Below are 19,073 nucleotides of genomic sequence, written 5' to 3'. Positions count from 1 at the left end.
AGGAAAAACTAAAGAAAAACCAGTGAATAAAATCATTAATTTCTACCCAAAAAACCCAAAACAAAATACAAAGAGCTGGTGCGGGTACGTGTGGTCGGAGCCTGGTGCAGGCGAGCAGGCCCCTCCCAGGAGACCCCACTGAGGCACCGGACAGAGCCCTAGAAATACCGAGCGTCCTTAACATTCACTGTAAGGAAACGCTGTATTCTGTGGATTGCTTACTGAAGCTTGGGACTGAATTTATAAGCCTAGAATTAGGGTTTACTGTTAGCATCTAAACCAGTGAAAATGAACTTTTTGCTTATAACATCTGTGATGTCCGTCATACAGACGCCTTCCCATCCCCATCCCCGAGCTTGATGAGGTTAGTTGATCAGTGTGATGTGAGCTTGGTTTTGGAATGGATCACCTTTAACCTCTACTCCAAGATGAATGGTTTTTGTTTTTGTGTTTACAGAACATTTGGTGAAAATGACTTCAAGCCTCTAATCCATGCATTTTTTGTTTAGCAGCAGAACTCTTCAGAGCGATGTGTTCTCCCTGTGTTTACTGCCTCTTCTCCCGTTCTCAGACTCACTCGAATCCGACTTTTGTCCCTCACTACTCCTCGAAAGCTGCTGCTGTGTCAGGGCCACCTGTGGGCTCTCCGTGGCAAAAACCAGGGGTTAATCCTCAGCCTCCACTGCCTTCTGGACGGAAGTCCCGGTTCTTGCGCATCGTGCTGGTTACTCCTCCAGACTCCTGGCTTCTCTTCCCCTCAGCGTCCCGGTAGCCAGAGGGCCAGCCCTTGGTCCCCTCCTCTGTCTCTGCTGAACGCCCGGGGATCTCATCCACGCCGTGACTGTGACGCCAGCAGTGGACTGAGGACCCACACTCCCAGCCAGAGCCCGGGCTCAGGCTCCAGCCGCCTCCCTGGCCACCCACGGTCTGCTCCGCGCACTCACTGACGACTCCGTGCTCCCAGGCGTGTAGGCCACACCTGGGGTGATTCTCACACGGCACGTGCAGGCCTGCGGGAGATCCTGTGTGCTCCACCCTCAGACCACAGTCAGAAGCTGACCCCGCCACGTTGACGGCTCTGTCCGGACCGCTGGCCCTGTAGAAACAACTCTCCTCCCCTACTCTACAACATTCCCGGTCTCCCTGCTTCTTTCCTTTTATCTAAAGGTTGAATGTCTTCTGTATAACTGATTTGTTCCTCACACGTATGAGGAAGGTAGGGATTTTTGTTCACAGATCTACCCATACTGCCTAGGATAGTTCCTGGCAAACAGCAGATGCTTATTAACTATTTGTTTACTTGATTCTGATAGATCAGGGACTATAAGCATTTTCATACAATATTGTAGTTTATGAAATGCCTTTTTTTTTTTTAAAGATTTTATTTATTAGAGAGACAGAGATAACAACAGAGATAGCGAGAGAGAGCACGAGTGGGGAGGAGAGGGAAAAGCAGGTTCCCCATTGAGCAGGGAGCCCGACAGAGGACTCGATCCCAGGTCCCCGGGACCATGACCTAAGCCGAAGGCAGATGCTTGACCGGCTGAGCCACCCAGGCGCCCCTCGAAATGCGTTCATGTACTGTCTCACGTAATCATTTATTCAGTCTGCATAACTTCCCCAGGTACAGAATCCTGGGGTCCTTGCTGTGGCCTTCCAGGTGAGAGGAGGGTGCTAGCTAGGTGTGTGTGCACGCTGGCCCCGCCCACCTGCTCAGCCCCGCGTGGAACTGACACGGCGCCGGTGCCCGGCTTCCTCCTCTCAGGTGGAGAGCAAGCGTGCCCTGCCCCGTGCTTCTGCTCACACTGCTCGTGCCTACAGGTCTTGTGTCCGACACAGAAGCGGGGCTTCAGGGTTGGTTTAGCTTTTACTCACTTTCCCGTCTACCTCCCTCCTCCACATCCCTCTTCAAAGAAACTGTTGTAATATTCCCTCTCTTGTACCCCCACAGCTGGTTTGTTTTCTCTTCCACCCGTACAGCTTGTTCCTTAAAATTCTTTGTAGCGCTCACCTTGCTCGTCCATGTGCTGTGTTCAGTGTGTTCCTGTCCCTGCTCTCTGCTAAGCCAAGAGGACCCTGGATGTCAGGGTGGCCTCCCCTAGGGGTTCCCAGTCAGGCTTTCCTTAGTACTTAGGATTTGGATTCAGTACCTGAGGCCTGTGTTCCTCGCATTTGGCAGGGCGTGTCTGAGATGGGTAAGAAGCAGGCCCTTCCCCAGGACCGAGCAGTCCAGGACAGAGGTGATGCTGTTCATGACAAAGGTGCCTGTGAGCAGCCGCGGTCCAGATAGACGTGGTGGGGGACTGGCAGCCAGCCTCAGCTTCTTTCTGCACATGTCGCTGGGCCTTTTTGAATTCACCTGCCTGGGGAATAACTCCAGATGTTAAAGCAAAATATCTTCAGACCTGTGGCATTTGAAGAGCGGTACAGGTGAAGGAAGGGTGTAGAGGACTTACGGTTTGAAGAAAAACCACGAAGATGGTTGAAAGGTCCTGGGGAGTTGAACAGTGCTGAAGGGGATGAGGAGCTGTGCTCGCTCCTGGCGAGAAGGAGAAGCAATTTACCAAATCTTTTCACTCCGTGATTGGGTGGTTCTTCATCCATAAACACATCAGTGAAAGAAACAGACAAGTTGCTGCATTAAATTTTGATTTTTCTGACTTAAACTTTGGGGTGGAGGATTTTAGAGGTTAACAGAAACCTGAAACATTTCTTCATCTCTCCGCCTCCGTGAGCGTTAATCCCAGAGCGAGAAGGTCACTTAGAGAGCCCCTTAGGGAGGGTGTGTGAAGGGCCCTCCTGACCAGGCCTCCACTCCATTATCTACGACTGCCGAAAGGCGAGACAGCCACCCCACCAGGACTCAGAAACCTGACCCCAGGGCCCTGAGAAGACACGGAATGTGGGCATCACATCAGCCTTGGGTTCAAGAAGCTCGGCAGTCGCGGGGGCACAGATCCAGAGTTTCTTTCCTTGTAAAAGGGGATGATGCTACCAACCTCACAGGGTTGCTGGGGGTGGGTGGGCAGCAATGAGGCATTAGGTGCAGACACACGGCCTGCCGTTTGTGGCCGCTAGATGCTGTAGGTGGTTTCAGGAGCAGGTTCACCGGAAATGCTCTGAATTAATGGGTGACTGACCTGCATAGACGGGCCCTGTACCTGAAGCCAGACAAACAAAACAGAGAACTAGAACTCTTATAGTAAACATTGTAGTTACTACAGGAAAAATATGCATCTTTCCTTTCTTCCCCCACATCACATCGGCCTGGGTTCAGATAGGGTAACAGCAGCCCGGGCTGCGCCCTCTGAAGCGCGTCTTCAGCTCCTGTGCTCTGCCCGCCGCGGCACTGGAGGTCTGATGAGCCTTTGAACGAGTTTGCGAGCCGCTCAGTCCCACCCGGCACGTGTCTGTCACAGTTGTCCCTTCATGTTTTACATTTATAAAGAAATTCTTGGGACGCCTGGGTGGCTCAGTCGTTAAGCGTCTGCCTTTGGCTCAGGTCATGATCTCAGGGTCCTGGGATCCCTGCATCGGGCCCCCTGCTCTGCGGGAAGCCTGCTTCTCCCTCTCCCTCTGCCGCTCCCCCTGCTTGTGCTCTCGCTGTCTCCCTCTCTCTATCTCTGTCGAATAAATAAAATCTTTAAAAAAAAAAAAAGAAAAATTCTTAAACTGAGTGTCATGGAATAAAAGTAGCCACGCAGGTCAGGTCGAAATGTGAAGGTCACTAAAATGATCCAAGTCCTCCCACTGCTCCCACAGGTCCCCGAGGCGGGCTCGGGGAACGTCAGGGATCAGAGACGGCGTGTTCCCTGGGGGCGGGGGAGAGAAGGGAGGCCGCTGGTGGTTTGGACTTTGCAGGTGAGCTCCTCCTCGTCTCCCCAGTCGAGCGGGTCCAGGAGCCACTGACTGGTGGCAGCCCTGGCGTGTGTGCGTGGGCTTCCCTCCACCCTGCGCAGAGCAGACCACCCTCCAGGGCTGTGGGGGCCCTTCCTCTGGCACTTGGTTTACAGGGCTACTTCGTGGCAACTGCTGAGTGCCACCTGGGTGTTACCTGAGGGCGATCCACCTGGTAGAACGTGTTTGTAGCAGGTACACCTTCCTGGTTGGTAGTTCGCTGGATCCCGGGGTAATTTTGGTGATAGAGCTGGTTTCCTTACTGTTCAGTGTGACATCTGAGTAACGCCCGTCTGCCACCTGGTAGCTGGGGCTGCTGTGCAAGGAGGCTGCACTGTGTGCCGGCGCGGGGTGCGTGGATAGAGTGCGACACTCCCAGCCACTTTCTGGGCAAGCACTGTTCTTCTCAGCCGGTGAGGACATAGCCTTAGAAGAGCCAGGTAGCTCTGCCGGGTTCACGCAGTGGCCCAGCGGTGTTGGGGTTTAACGTCCAGCCCTGGGGTGGTTGGCCTGGCCGTGAGGACGTGCCGTCTGCTCGGTGATGGAATGGTGAGCTCAGGCGAGATTCTCTCCCGCCCCGCCCCCCGCCCCCTGCCGTCTGATAACCAGCATGTGTTCTGTACTGTAGATTTCCCTGTTTCTTAAATTTAGAATGTACGCATACAGCATGCTTCCAGTGCCCCGCGGGAGCAGTGGCCGGACCCTGGCTTTCTCCCTGGCGTAGGCGCCGAAGCATCATCAAGTCTTCTCTCGGGCCTTTGGTGCATTTCTGTGACTGGTGCATAGGCCTCAGTTCGCTCTGTTTCATGTTGTTCTGTTGTACACTCGGGGTTTTTTTTAACGTAAACATGTATCTGTATTCACCTCAGCAGGGAAGTTGGCTTTATAAGAAGATGTGTGTTGTGAAGATCACTCACTTTGCTTGCATAGGCTCTCTGCTTTGACAGAGGAATCCCCAGGACAGTGCCCCAGCAGTCTGGGGGGGAGACTTGCCGTCTTGGAGTCGTAGCCGCCTTTGTTGGGGCTTCAAGCGGGATGTGCCGCTCTCAGGTGGAAAAGACAGACGCTTGTAAGTGATACACAGCAGTGAGGCAATAGGATTTTGAGCAAGATGGACCACATGACAGTGATTTGAGAAAAGCAGTCAGTCAGCGATCGAGTGGACGCGAAGAGGAAGGAATGCGTGGCTGACCCCGGAGTACATCCTGAAACCAGGTCTGAGGAAGGTTAGCCAAGGTGGGGTGCGCCAGCCTCCGTGTGACAGCAGGCTGTCGGAATGAGGCCTTTCCTGGTTTATTGTTGACTCAGTGCAGCCTCCCCACCCTTTCCCCCACCCTCGCTTCTCCGATTTTCCCTGACTCGGTCTCTCCCTCACTTGCCTTCTGAGTCAGAGCAGTGTGAAAGGGCTCCCCTTTCAGTTCTCTAAGATCTGAAATTGCGTTAAAATTTAATGTTTGTTCACTTTACAACAGTATAGTTCCTGATTATCAGCCTATGTGGGAAGAGTCCAAATTTAGAGAACTTTATTTGGGAGTTAGTAGGGCTTCTTGGAAGATTCAGAACTGGTGATTTATAACAAGACAGATTTGTGACCGACTCCCTATGAAGGAAAGTGTTCTGTCATCTAACAAAATTAGTTATTAAAACAAATCCTGGGGTGCCTGGGTGGCTCAGTCGTTAAGCGTCTGCCTTCGGCTCAGGTCATGATCCCGGGGTCCTGGGATCGAGCCCGGCATCGGGCTCCCTGCTGAGCAGGAAGCCTGCTTCTCCCTCTCCCACTCCCCCTGCTTGTGTTCCCTCTCTCGCTGTCTCTCTCTCTGTCAAATACATAAATAAAATCTTTAAAAAAAAAAAAATCCCATTTGATGTAAGTAAAGCACATTTTTCAAAAACTTTATGAAAGGCGTTAATCTTCTGTAGGTGTATCAGCAGTCTGAACTGTGAGAATAAATTTGAAGCAGTTTGGGAGCTGGAACTCTAAGCTGGTACTTGTAGGAAAGCGTCTGCTTTTCCTGCCGCTCGCTGGATGACAGCCCGACTCTCCCTCGGCCCTGCCCTCCAGTTCTCGGTGTGTGCTCGTCGGGCTCAGAGTCATCCCCTGCCCGCTGCAGTGTCCTGTTGTGGCCGCACTCCTGGTCTTCGGGTGCCGTCCTGGCCGCTTCGCCCCTAGCAGAGACCAGGTCCCTAGTCCACTGGCATGTTCCTGGCCTTCCGCCCTGGGGCTTGCAGTGCGCGCTGGGCTCCTCCCCTGCACGCAGCCAGCCGAGGGGCTGCGGCTCGGCCCTGTGGTCTCTGGGTGGGGCCAGAGCCGCAGCTAGCGGCTGCCGCGAGGGCTTCTAGGAGCGGGGCGCCGCACCACGGAGCGGGACTGGAGGTCAGGCCCTTGGCCTTTGGGGCTCCTGTTTCTGTGCTAGTAAATGTGTTACGTGGGCTAGATAATCTGTAAACCATTTCCAGTTCCAAATACATGACCAGTGAGTGGCTGAGGCTGGAACAGCGGGAGGCCAGGGCGCATGCTGCGAAGGGACAGAGTGGGACTTCCGGTCTGCCTTCCTGAGGGCAGCTGCCCTGTGACACCGTCCTCTTCCCTCTGAGACTGTCCCTCCCTGGGCACTCCTTCCAGCCACCCTGATCTTCCTCTCTGGATAAACACACCAGCGAGGACGGAGGGGGGCATCGGTTTCTCATTTCACAATGATTTTCTGTCTGTTTCAGCCAAGGAGCCTCCCTCCGCCCCCAGTCCTTCCCGGCAAAGTGTTTTCCTGTTTGAAGGGACACTGGACTCCAGGTTTTCCTTACAGTTGGGATCTCCTGTTGGCCGGTGGTTGCCCACGATTGGTTGGTTAATTCTTTGCCTAATTCAGGGCAGCAAGAGAAGTTCTATTGGGGACAATCTTGGGTTGTGGAAGAATGAAGAAATTAGGGGAAAAAGAATCTCCTAATAAACATTTAGCTCTCTAAGGGCTAAAGCTTTATTCAGTCTTTTTTGGTGGAAAATATCCCAGGTGGTTAAATGTTTTTACCTTAGGAACTCTGCCCGCCCATCCTGTAGGGGAAGTAACCTTTCCTGATGGCGCATCGTGACGTCCCTCAGTCAGCTGTGTTTATTGCTTTCCCATCCTTGCGCCAGGGGCTGGGGAGCAGGCATTAGCAGGGGGGAGGTAGCCCGGCCTTCCAGGGCCTTCTAGTCCAGTGGGGAAGATGCCAGTGGGCAGGCACAGCTCCGAGGCCTCCTTCTTAGAGGACTGACAGGCTCCTGACCTGGCCAGTTGGCTGGAGTCGGGGTCACCTTCTGCCTCAGGGATCCCAGGGGTGAGCAGGAGCTGGTGGGGGTGAGAGGGATTTCCCGGGCTGAGGGTTCTACTTAGGAAGACCCAGGGTTGACTGAGGGCCTGAGGCATAGACCCCAGGTATGGCAGGATCGAGGGGAGCACGGGGGTGAAGCTGGGCGAGGCTGGAGTGGGAGTGGGGGACGCAGGAGGGCCTGCGCTGCAGCGAGGTCTCTGAGCGTGCACATTCTAGCCCAGAGCCATGGAAAGCTGCAGAGGAATCGTCAGCAGGGATGTGACGGGATTACGCCGGCGCTGCGGAAATGGTGTGGTGGCCGTGGGGACTGAAGCGCTGAGCGGCTGGAGAGCGGGGCGCCGGCACAGGCCGGCGAGCGAGGAGGTGTGCGTCAGAGGGACAGGGACAGGTGGCTTTGTGACTGGGGGGGGCTGGGGTAGCAGGGAGTGGTCTGAGACGTGGCAGGTGCAGCTGCAGGCAAAGGTGTGGGGGGGCTAGACTCCCCAGGGCCCCCGTCGGCCTGGGCCCCGTGCTCGGTCTGTCCTCAGTGTGGTTTCCTGGTGCTGGCGCGTTGGAGGTGCCCAGGGAGTACGTGCTGAGTTGGCACCTTTTAGTGTTTGTTCATGGAATGCGAAGGAGAGGTAACTTCACCCTTCCCAAAATTTCTAACAGTTACGCTTGTCTTACTTCAGAATCCACAAGTTCACTATCACCATGAAAATCAAACATTTTAAGTTGTACGGCCGATCTGTTTTCTTCAAGTTACGTAAGATGTCTGTCTTCTATGAGAACCTTAACATAAATGATACTGAGAACGAGTCCCTAATGGAGTTTCCATTGCTGTGGTTTTGCTTTGCATCCTGCGTATTTTGAGTGTGTGACAGGCTGTGTCACACCCCCGTGGATATAATTCATGAAATTTTGCCTGTAACATTCTGTATTCTGAGAGCATCCAGGCTCTAGATGAAGTCAGTAGGTAACATTGGCAGAATGAGAGAAGGTTTAAAAAATGCCAGTGCCCTCCTTCCTCCCAGTGAGCTCCGTCTCCAGTTTCCTGGCCTCGCCGCTCCTCCACCCCCGTGGCAGCTGGTGCTTCTGAAGTGGGGCTTTTTTGAAAGTATGGAACAGTAGGATTTTACAAGATTGGTCTCTTCGCCGTCTTAGGCTCCGCAGCGGAAACCGTGGAATACTTGGACTCCACTACTCCGTCATCGCTCCCTCCCCGCCCCAAACCTGCTCATCCTGGGTGTGTCCCCCGTGAGTCTCTGGCATCCGACCACAGCGGTCCCCTTGAGTCTCCTCTGCTTCACCCCACATTGCAGACCACTGCATTTCCGGGGCCTAACCTGGGTGTGGCCGCCTGCTCCTCGTGTCCAGGGCCCGCATCGCTGTCACTGTCACTGTGGGCCTCGAAGCCGCTGTTGCTAGCTCTCGTGGGGAGGCAGCACCCTCTGCTCGCTCTGCTTCCACTCCTGCCCCCTGCAGCCTGCTTTCCAGATAATGAGAGAGAATCTTTAAAAAGATGTTCAAGAATTTTCTTGAAACATGTTCAAACTCAGAGAAAAGTTGCAAATAAACAGTATGCAGAAGTGCCCCCGACGATTTGAGAGTGAGTTGCTCTTCCAAGCCCACGGAAGGGCCACCAGCCCGCTCGCTTTCCCCTCCGTGGCACCCCGGGCCCGTGCAGAGCCACACGCCACTCCTCCTCGGCCTGGCCATTCAGTTCCCTTCTGTGGGAACATTTCCTCAGTCTCGCCTTGGCTTTCATGACCTTAAAATTTTTGAACATTGCAGGCCAGTTACTTTGTAGAATGTTCCTTTATGTAGGTTTACGTCCTGTTTCCTCATGATTAAATTCGGGGTATGTCCAGAAGCGACGCTGCCTTTCCTCACTGTGTCCTGCCGGGTGCCGGCACGGTTTCATTTTGTCACGTAACTGGTGATGGTGTTCACTCTGGTCGCTTGACTTAGGGAGAAGTGTCTGCCTGACGTCACCGTAAAGCTACTTGCTTCCCTTTGTCATTGAGAACTATTTCATTTGGATGTGCTTTGAATCTACATAAATATCTCATTTCTCATCAGATTTTTTAAATTCATGAATATCAGTATGGACTCCTGGTTTCCTACTAATTTATGTAATTTGTGACTATCAGTATTTACTTTGATTGACCAGTATTCTTTGAGCGTGTCTTTCCTTCCTCCCACAAAATGTTCCAGGCCGGGCTCTGGAGTGCCTGAGGAGCCTGGGTTGCTCTGCGGGAGAATGGCCCCGAGAACCCGAGCCGGGCGCTCGACGTGCTTGCTGCTGGGATGCTGCTGCCCCCAGGCCCTGTCCGTGGGTGGAGCGAGGGCTGTGTGGATGTACGCTGCTACTTATGTCTGTGTTGTGATGTCTCTGTACGTTGAAAATCCTGAGGTCACACTGATGCCTCCGATTCTAACCCAGTACTGCAGGATTCGTGACTTACCCGTAACTCACTTCTCTGGCGGTGAGGAACCTGACTCCCCTTGTCCTGAATCTGTTTACTTATGTGATCGGTCCTCCTGGATAGAACAGATCTCCCCTCCTGTTCACCCTGTTCCGTTTCCCTGCGGGGACGTCCTCCTGACCCCAGCATCTCCCCGGTTGGGCTCTGACCCCTGCTCTCTGCTGGGCCCTGTCTAAAGGGTGCTAGTAGGAGACTGGAGGGGCGGAGGAGACAGAAGGGACTGGGGTCTTCCTGCCTGCTCCTCTTCCCTTGAGTGACGCCCTTAGTAACGCTTCTTCCTTCTGGCCAAAGTGCCTGCTAGCAGTGGGCAGCGGCTCCCAGGTGGGCGTTCTCCCACACTTTCGGAGATCCCAGCTCCCTCCCAGCTCCCTGGCTCCCAGCCCATGGGATGCACCTTTGAGCCTAGAGACCCCAGTACCAGCAGCAGCATCCCACCCTCAGCTCAACAGAGCCCTTCGCCTAGGTGTCAAAAATTCCAGCATCTTCCTTTGGTTCCCCTGATCCACATCTGCTGTCCCCACGATAAGTTCCCTTCCTGCTTTTTAGTTACCTCGTTAACAGTTCTTTATGTCAGATTTTCTTATTCATTAACTGTGTGTTTCTGTCTCTTGACTCTGCCCAGTCCGGATGGCGGAGTCTCCCTGCTTTTGTATTGATACTGATTGAGAGCCCATTTGAAATGTTACTCTTTCTGCTTTTCACCTGTTAAGTCCTGTCTGATCAGCGTGATTTCATGGCCCCTTACATCTGTGTGGTTAGCAGGGTGGTCTGCCGCTGCCGTGTGATTCTCTATTCTGGTTTTAGTTAATGCAGTCTTAATAATTTTTACACACCAGTGTCATATTTTTACTCTGTCCTCAGAACTCTTGGATATCGTTTCAAGTGTTCATCTCCATTTCCATGGTTTTTCCCGTTTATCTGACTGGCCCTGATGAACCCATGTCCATCCATTTCAGGAAAATTTGCACAGAACTGTGTACAAGGCAAAAAAAAAAGCAACAAAATTGCTTCTATCAAAGAGTAGGAGAGGGGCGCCTGGGTGGTTCAGTGGGTTAAGTGCCTTCGGCCCAGGTCATGGTCCCCCCGAGGCCCTCATCTGTCTGTTTCTCCCTCTGCCCCCCCAACTCTGTCTCACTCTTTCTCTCACATAAATAAAATCTTTTTTTAAAAAAAAGGAAACTTGATGAGGAAGGTAAATAAGATGATTGATGTGGAAAGAGCAGAGATGGAGTGATGACGGCATTCCGGGTGGCAGCCTTGCCATGAGGCACTTCCACCCGCCTTGATGTCATTGTTCATGGGCCCCTGAGGTGGGCAGGGAAGGCGTTTTGCCCATTTTATGGGTGAGGAAAGTTAATCACAGAGGATGAAATGACTTCCTAAGATGGACCGCTACCAGCTGGTGCACTTGGGACCTGAGTCTCCCGATTGGAAGCTGGGGCTCTCTCCCCCACACTCCCAGCAGAACTGGACCACTTAAATACGACGCAGAGACGGTTACAGCCAGAGATTAAGATAAACACTTCATGCTCCAACAACATGCTCTCAACAACAGATGAATGACAGGTTAACTATTTTTAAAAGCCATTTAGCAAAAAACAGGATTGAATATCAGATCTTGAAAGAGTTGATAACTTTCTAAACCTTAATAGTAAAATGACGAAGGAAGAATGAATCAATTCAGTTTTATTAGAAATACTTTTATTAGAAGTAATAATTTCTGTAAGAATAATATGATTAAGATGAAAAGCGGGGACATGGTGGAGGCGTGGTGTTTACAGGTAAGCTGTCTCACAAGGAATAAAGCACTTACGCAGTCCGTTGAACGAGATTAAGACGTGACCAGTGAGCAAATGGGATGAGTAGATAATCCGCATAATGGGGGTGTCCTGCCGGCTTCCCTGGGCCTCAGAGAACTGCCAGTTTCAGGCAGGTAGGCACCCACGTACGGTGTTGGGGCGGGGAGCGGTGACTCGGGCCATAGTATGGACAGCAGATTAGGAGCTGCAGAAAACGGTAGTGTCCGTTGGAGAGTTCTGGAATTTCAGCCTAAAAATTATTTTAAAATAGTAAAAAAAGGGGCGCCTGGGTGGCTCAGTTGTTAAGTGTCTGCCTTCGGCTCAGGTCATGATCCCAGGGTCCTGGGATCGAGTCCCACATCGGGCTCCCTGCTCAGCGGGAAGCCTGCTTCTCCCTCTGCCGCTCCCTGCCACTCTGCCTACTTGTGATTCCTCTCTCTCTCTCTGTGTCAAATAAATAAATAAAATCTTTAAAAAAAAAATAGTAAAAAAGCTTGTGTGCATGAAAATGTTCATTGTGAAGTTATTCACTGTAAGAAGATAGGTGTTTTTTTTTTTTTAAGATTTTATTAGAGAGCACGAGCAGGGGGAGCTGTAGAGGCAGAGGGAGAAGCAGGCTCCCCGAAGAGTAGGGAGCCCAGTACGGGGCTCGATCCCAGGACCCTGAGATCAGGACCTGAGCCCAAGGCAGATGCTTAACCGACTGAGCCACCCAGACCTCCCAGGAAGATAATAGTTTTAAAAATTAAATGTTCAGGGGCGCCTGAGTGGCAGCTTAGTTAAGCGTCTGACTTCAGCTCAGGTCGTGATCTCAGGGTCCTGGGATTGAGCCCCGTGTCATCAGGCCCCGTGTTCAGCACTGAGTCTGCATCTGCCTCTCCCTCTGCCCCTCCCCCTCTCATGCACGTGCACTTTCTCTCTCAAATAAATAAATAAAATCTTTTTTAAAATAATGAGGGGCGCCTGGGGGGCACAGTCAATTAAATGTCCAACTCTTAGTTTCGACTCAGGTTGTGATCTCAGGGTCGTGGTATCGAGCCCCACATCAGGCCCCATGCTCAGCACAGAGTCTGCTTCGGATTCTCTCTCCCTCTGCCCCTCCTGCTCGTGTGTGCGCACTCTCTCTTTCTCAAATAAATCTTTCTTCTTCTTCTTTTTTTAAATATTTATTTATTTATTTGACAGAGAGAGACAGCGAGAGCAGGAACACAAGCAGGGGCAGTCGGAGAGGAAGAAGCAAGCTTCCTGCCGAGCAGGGAGCCCGATGTGGGGCTCGATCCCAGGACCCTGGGATCATGACCTGAGCCGAAGGCAGACGCTTAACGACTGAGCCACCCAGGCGCCCCAAATAAATTTTTCTTTAACAAAAAAGGAATGTTTAACCTATCTGTTCAACAGACACACCATTTACAGTGGTTGGTGTGTCAACTTAGTGAAATAGTATGCATCTGTTAAAATGATAATTGAGTACAGAGACATGAAATGTCTAAGAAAATAAAAGAATACAGAAAATATGAAACATTGACTGTCTACGAGCAAGATGGAACGGGAACACGGACAAGTTAAATTGACTCTTGGCACGATTCCGGGTGGAATTTTCTTTGACTTGCATGACTGGTTTGTACATTTACAACAGTGGCGACCACCTTTCGTGAGTCGTTGGGTATTTGTGGAAGGGTCCAGAACGTTGCGTTGTACCCCTGCCAGAGCGGGCGTTTCTACGGCGTGCCCTCGACTGTGCTTAGTGCTGGAGTTTGTTCGTAGCTGGTCAGTGTGCTTTCCTTTCTGCATCTCTCTCTTCCGGTGGTAAAATAGAACAGATCAGATTTGTTGGGATTGTTTTTCTTCATTGTAGAAGGAACGGTACCATGCGGTTCCCCAAGAAGATACCAAGAGAGGTTGAGGTTTTCGGTGACTGTTTGAAGTACATATTTCCATTAGGCGTTCTGGGAATGGTTATTTGGGGTGATATTTGAAAGAAATAAAGATGAGCCATAGATGACCTTTCAAGTTGTAGCTCAAGGGTTTTCTTTAGCCTGGCCTTTTTTTTTTTTTTTTTTTTTTTTTTAAATCAGGCCCTATGTGTTCTGTTCCCTAATCTCTGTGCCGATGGGCACTTACACTGATAGCGGTAACAGTTCCACAGTGGAAATGTTTTGCAAAACTAGTAGTGGAGAATTTAAAATAGAACTGTGTAGGATACAGGTTAGCATCAAACGGGGATTTAGGCCTGGAGGTGAAAATAAGAACAGGTGTGAGGTGTAAGAGATGTGATTGAATGGAAGTCAGACCAAGGGCGGGACAGGTGGTGGTGGGGAGTGAGCCTCCTCGGGAGGTGAACCACAGGACGTCTGTCCGGGCGCTGCCACTTGCTCTGCTCCTGGCAGGGAACTTACCCGCACTCTCTGGAGTGCCGTCCACGACCTGGGGGCGGCTCAACACCGCTGAGACATCTTCCTGTCACAGTTCTGGAGGCCAGAAGTCCAAAGTCAGGGTGTGAGCAGGGCCGTGCTCCCTCTGGAGGCTCCAGGGAAGACTCCCCATGTCTTCCAGCTTCTGGCAGAGGCGGGGTTCCTTGGCTTGTGACCACATTGCTCCAGTCTGTGCCTCCATCCTCATGTAGCTTTTTTCCCTCTGTGTCCAAATTCCCTCTTTTTAATAAGGACTCCAGTCCTGTTGGATTTAGGGCCCATGTCATTCCTGTTTGTGACCTTACCTTAATTCGCAAAGACCCTACTTCCAAATAAGGCCACGTTCCCAGGTTCTGGATGGACGCTATTGATTGGGGGGCAGAGGGGAGACATGACACTATTCAACCCAGTAGACTGTCCCCAGAAACCCGGCTCAGTTTCCTCCTCCTAAAATGTGGAACACGTGAGTGCTGTGGAAGGTGCTTGTCCTCATTTCTTACTGAAGTCACTGTTAGAGGCTCCATGCAGTTGGTAAGGATGGTTACGATGTACGGGAGCACTGCCCGCGTGGTGTAAGGATCGCCCCCGTTCTTGGAGAACGTCTCGTGTTCCCGCAGCTGCCCCGGGGCTCCACTGAGCTGACAGGTGGAGCCCGGCGCTTGCTCACCTGGAGGATAGCTGGTTCTGTGGGCTGCAGTGGGCTGTCGCTGCGGGACGGCTGCGAATGTGCCCACCAGTTGCTTGCCCAGTGAGGTAGACCCTAGCTTCAGTGATTTTTACTGGGGGATCTCTGTTGTGGCAGCGTTTGTTATAACAGAGTGTAGGTGCGATGATAAACATCTACATTCATTGAGCATAAATACGGACTTTCCAAAACTTGCCAGATATTAAATATTTAAAAAGTAAACTTTTTTTCTAAAAAAGCTATGTAATTTAGTAGAATGCCCCAGTCAATTGAATTTTTATGTAGTCTCAACTTACGAGAGTAAATTGTTGATTCGCTTTTTTAAATTTGTAGCTAAACCATTTACACAACTGGTGAAGGAGATGCAGCTTCATCGAGAAGACTTCGAAATCATTAAAGTGATCGGAAGAGGGGCTTTTGGAGAGGTAAGATAAACTTCATTGTGCTGACTTTGCCTAACGGCCACAACAGCATTTTTAGGACCCGATGCGCTGATCTGGGGAGGGGGTCATTATTGGGATCGTTGGGAGAGTGGTGCTTGGCGGGGAGAGTCTGAAAGAATTAAGAGAAAAAGAAGCAGAAGCTTGTGACAGGTGAGTTGCCCTGAATATTGTTCCTTAGAGACAAAGAAGTCTATTAAAAATCCATTTGTGAATTGAAAAAGAGCTCGGTGGTCCTTTTCCAGAGTGCAGGGAGGGCGAGGCAGTGGCCGTTCTCCCCGTGGGCGGCTCGCCTGCCGTCGGAGCCCGGGCCGCTCACGAGCACGGCCCTCTGCACTGCCCTCCCGACCTCCGCTCGCCTCAGGCGTGCCGGCCTCGCTGCCCTGGGCCGGACAGCCGACCCCGGAGGCCATGGCCTCTGCCCTGGGCGCCTTGCTTGGCGTCATGCCCCCGCCAGGGAGGCCCAGGTCCCCGCAGCGGACCAGGATCAGGGACTTTTACAGGGCGCCTCTTCGACTTTGAAATGTATCGACGCCTCTGCATAGACTCTGCCTTTAGCTCGGGCTGGGGGAGCCCGTGGTGGGGGGGTTCCGAGGAGAAGCAGTGACACGCGGCCCCAGCGCAGCAGCTGACGTGCTCTGCCTGCCAGTGAGCCCGCCTGCCGTGACCGCACGGCTACGAAATGCGGTGTGGGGTTGGTTGTGCGGGGCGCACATTTCCCACTGTGCGCCGGACAAGGAACAAAGCAGTGAGTTCACCGGGCGGCCGCTCTGCTCTCAGGTGTCTCCTCTGCCTGCTGAGTTGAACAAGGCCTGTGATCTGTCTTAGAAAACATGTCAGTATTTTTGACGATTCTTCTGCTACAAGCACCTGATGGTACCCCTACTGCATCTGCTTCGGTAGAATGCACAGAAAGGAAGTACTCCTCCAAAAATGCTTTATAAATAGTCGAGGGAGAAAGCCCTGGCCTCCCCGAGCGAGTGTGGGCAGTTGTGTGTCGTGCCCCCGTTTCTCCCTTGGAAACTGCTCTGGCCTCTGATCAGACCCCAGCTGTGCTCTCCGCCACCCCGCTCTGGCTTCATGCCACCCCTCCCTGGGCCCCGTGGCCTGGGCTCCTCATATCACCGGCTCCCTCGTCTAGCTCCTCCCGCCCCCCAGCCTTTCTGCATCCCGTCTGGGCTCCCTGCACGTGCTCGCCAGCCCTCCCCTGCCAGGACTAGAATTTTGGATTCTTAACAGTACTACCATTACATGGCACTCTGTGGTAATGAGGTGTTATTGCCGTTGCCTCCCTGGGATATTCCTGTCATCATGTACCTGAAGTGTGCCCAGTTTCAGTGACAGCACTGAGCGGATCACAGAAATGAGGACTCTGTCAATGCTGGGACCGTCTTTATGAAGAACGTATATGGTTCTAACTGAACTATTTTTTCCTAATGACACGCCAGGGGAGGTTGTCTGTGGGGGTCTGCAGTGGAGCCCGGGTATGTGGAACGATAGCACTGAGATCATGGGACGTGCCGCTCAGGAGCCCCCTCCCAGAGGGAACGTGGACAGTCCAGAACTCCACGTCCCGTGATGAGAGCATATGAAACTGGTAGCTCAGAAGTGCACACCGCCCCCCCCCCCCACCACTCAGGCAAAGTTGAGAGAAACGTTTCTGGATGATTCCATAAACAAGATTGGGAATATTTGTGGTATTGCCCATTTCCTTGAGCAGAATGGCTTTGGAAACACTTTCCTCTCAGGATCGTGGGGACAGCTGGTCTAGGAAGTGCTCTCATCAGCGTGGGAGCAATGACACCTTCTAGGCCCTGCCTGAACACCGCTCCACCAGGAGGATGAGAAACTGAGGCCCATGGGCCCAGAATGGCTTGTGCTGGAGCTGGACTTGAATCCCGCCTGTGAGAGGTAGATGTGAGCACCAGCGGGGCGCGTAGGAAGGCTGTGGGGACGGAGCCCTCGGACACAGGGAGGAAGGCTTGGGAGCAGTGAGTAGATTTTTAAGGTTTTTCTGATGAAAATCCCAGGCATGCGCCAAAGGAGAGGACGGTGAACCCCCCTGTGCACCCATCGCTCACCCTGAAGGTTTTTGAACTGAGCGAGTCAGTGCCAGGTGCAGCACGGCTAACATCAAGTCTTGAGGCTTAAAAGGGCAAATCTTTGTTTACGTAAAAAACTCCTCTTTCCTCAGCAGCTCATTTTCCAGCGTTTCATTTCCCCCAGGCAATTAAGATTTCACTGTAGTTATATGAAAATGTGCTGGCCTTTTGTTCCATTAACTACATTGTTGTTAAACTCCTGTTCGTATTCCAGGTTGCTGTTGTCAAAATGAAGAACACTGAACGCATCTACGCCATGAAAATCCTCAACAAGTGGGAAATGCTTAAAAGAGCAGAGGTAAGCATGGAGTGGTGACTAATCAACAGTTGAACGGGGGTTTATGTGAGAGGAAAGGGGCCACGACACCACGTGGGGTCCAGACCACAGCCCTCCCAGATCTGGGCCTCCCTCCTTGACCCAAGTGAACTGCTTTTTGTCGCCACGACGTCAGCCCCGTCCTGGCTGTCCGCTGCACTGCGGAGCCCCTCCCCCGCCAGGGCTGTTTACTGAAAGGAAACATTAAAGCCTTCACGGAAATTTTAGGCATTTATCTCAGTTCTGCTTCATGCGCAAAAGGCATTATTGAATTTGGAGCCTACTTAAGTACAGAAATGTCTTTAATGCTCCCTCCTAGAGGGAGGATGAGAATCGTAAGTAGATGTTTCAGATGCGTTTTTCCTGAGTGCTGTGTCCATGTCTGGGGAGCCTATTTCACGCTCCTGGCCCCGACGGAGACAGGTGAGGCTGCGGAGCGAGCCCGAGCTTTTCCTCTGGTGCTGCCCATACTCGCCCCCCGGTCTATCCTCACCAGCCATGCTCTGTGCCCCTCTGCTTCGCCTCGGGCTCCGTCACTTACCCTGTGTCCTCTCGCTGGACTGCCCAGGCCCGGCGCCCTCCACACACCTGTGGCAGCATCCAGCCTCACCCGTTCCCCCCATCCACGCCGCCCCTGCTGCGCCCCAGCTGTGAAGCAAGCGCACCCTGGGACTGCACGCCCCCGGATTGGCCACCTCCTCCTTTGGGAACTCCTTCCCTGGTTTCTGGTCTCCCTCATCCTGTCACTCTGAACCTTCCTTGTAATTTTAGGTGGCCCTTCCCCCTGTGTTCTCTAATTCTTACCTGGGCTGATCCTGCCACCTTGGGCAGATCACAGTACAGATGTTTATTCTGGTCAGATCCCTCTCCTGAGCTCAGGTTGTCGTTAACTAGGTGGGTGGGCATGCTCACTCAGCATCTTGAGCTCATCACGTCTTGTCACTTGCGGCTTCTTCTGCTTCCCCGTGTGTACCCCCCTTCCTGCCGTGTGCCCACACGAGGCCTCACCCTGGATTGCCCAGCGAATGCATCACCATTGTGCGGTCACCTGGGCTCCAGATACCTTCCTCACCTGGTGCCCAGCAGCCCTTCTTCGCACCACTGGTGCTCCGGTTGTCACAGGAATGCCGCTGAAGTGACTCTTCCGTGGGGAACAAAGCAGCTAGTGTTCCATAAAACTTTGGGGGAATAAATGCTAGTAGCAAATTCATTCAAGTTTATATTTTTATAGGAGTGAGAAGTCTCAAGATTAGGGAGAGGTGATTCTCACCTTATCATACTAGTTAGTATTTACCCAAATGTCATGGTGAGTACATTTTAAAATTATGGAATTTTGAAATTTAAATCTGGTTACAGAGATCCTAATTGGCATACTCTGAAAAGTCCAAGAATTATTATGATTATATATGATTTATGATAATTATGATTATCTCAGAATATATGTATTGGGGTATGTGTGTGTGATGGTACAAAAACATAATATTGATATAAAATGCTGGTTACAGGGGCGCCTGGGTGGCTCAGTTGGTTAAGCGACTGCCTTCGGCTCAGGTCATGATCCTGGAGTCCCAGGATCGAGTCCCGCATCGGGCTCCCTGCTCAGCAGGGAGTCTGCTTCTCCCTCTGACCCTCCACCCTCTCATGCTCTC

The 19,073-nt window shown here is 52.1% G+C and overlaps 1 protein-coding gene across 4 annotated transcripts in view; it reads left to right on the top strand.

The window, feature by feature from the left end:
* Positions 1-19,073, top strand: part of CDC42BPB (CDC42 binding protein kinase beta) — a 98,352-nt gene that overhangs the window by 25,368 nt on the left and 53,911 nt on the right. For all 4 annotated transcript variants that reach the window (XR_004919601.2, XM_036099508.2, XM_036099509.2 and 1 more), the window contains exons 2-3: positions 14,900-14,991; positions 17,323-17,406. Coding sequence is in view for 3 of the 4 variants with exons in the window: in XM_036099508.2 (XP_035955401.1) it covers positions 14,900-14,991; positions 17,323-17,406 (176 nt within the window). In the remaining variant the exon portion in view is untranslated. The remainder of the gene's footprint in view (positions 1-14,899; positions 14,992-17,322; positions 17,407-19,073) is intronic.

Source organism: Halichoerus grypus, chromosome 8, assembly GCF_964656455.1.
Source record: "Halichoerus grypus chromosome 8, mHalGry1.hap1.1, whole genome shotgun sequence".
Lineage (NCBI taxonomy): Eukaryota > Metazoa > Chordata > Mammalia > Carnivora > Phocidae > Halichoerus > Halichoerus grypus.
Note: the sequence above shows the minus strand (reverse complement) of the source record. Positions and strands in the feature narration are given on the sequence as shown.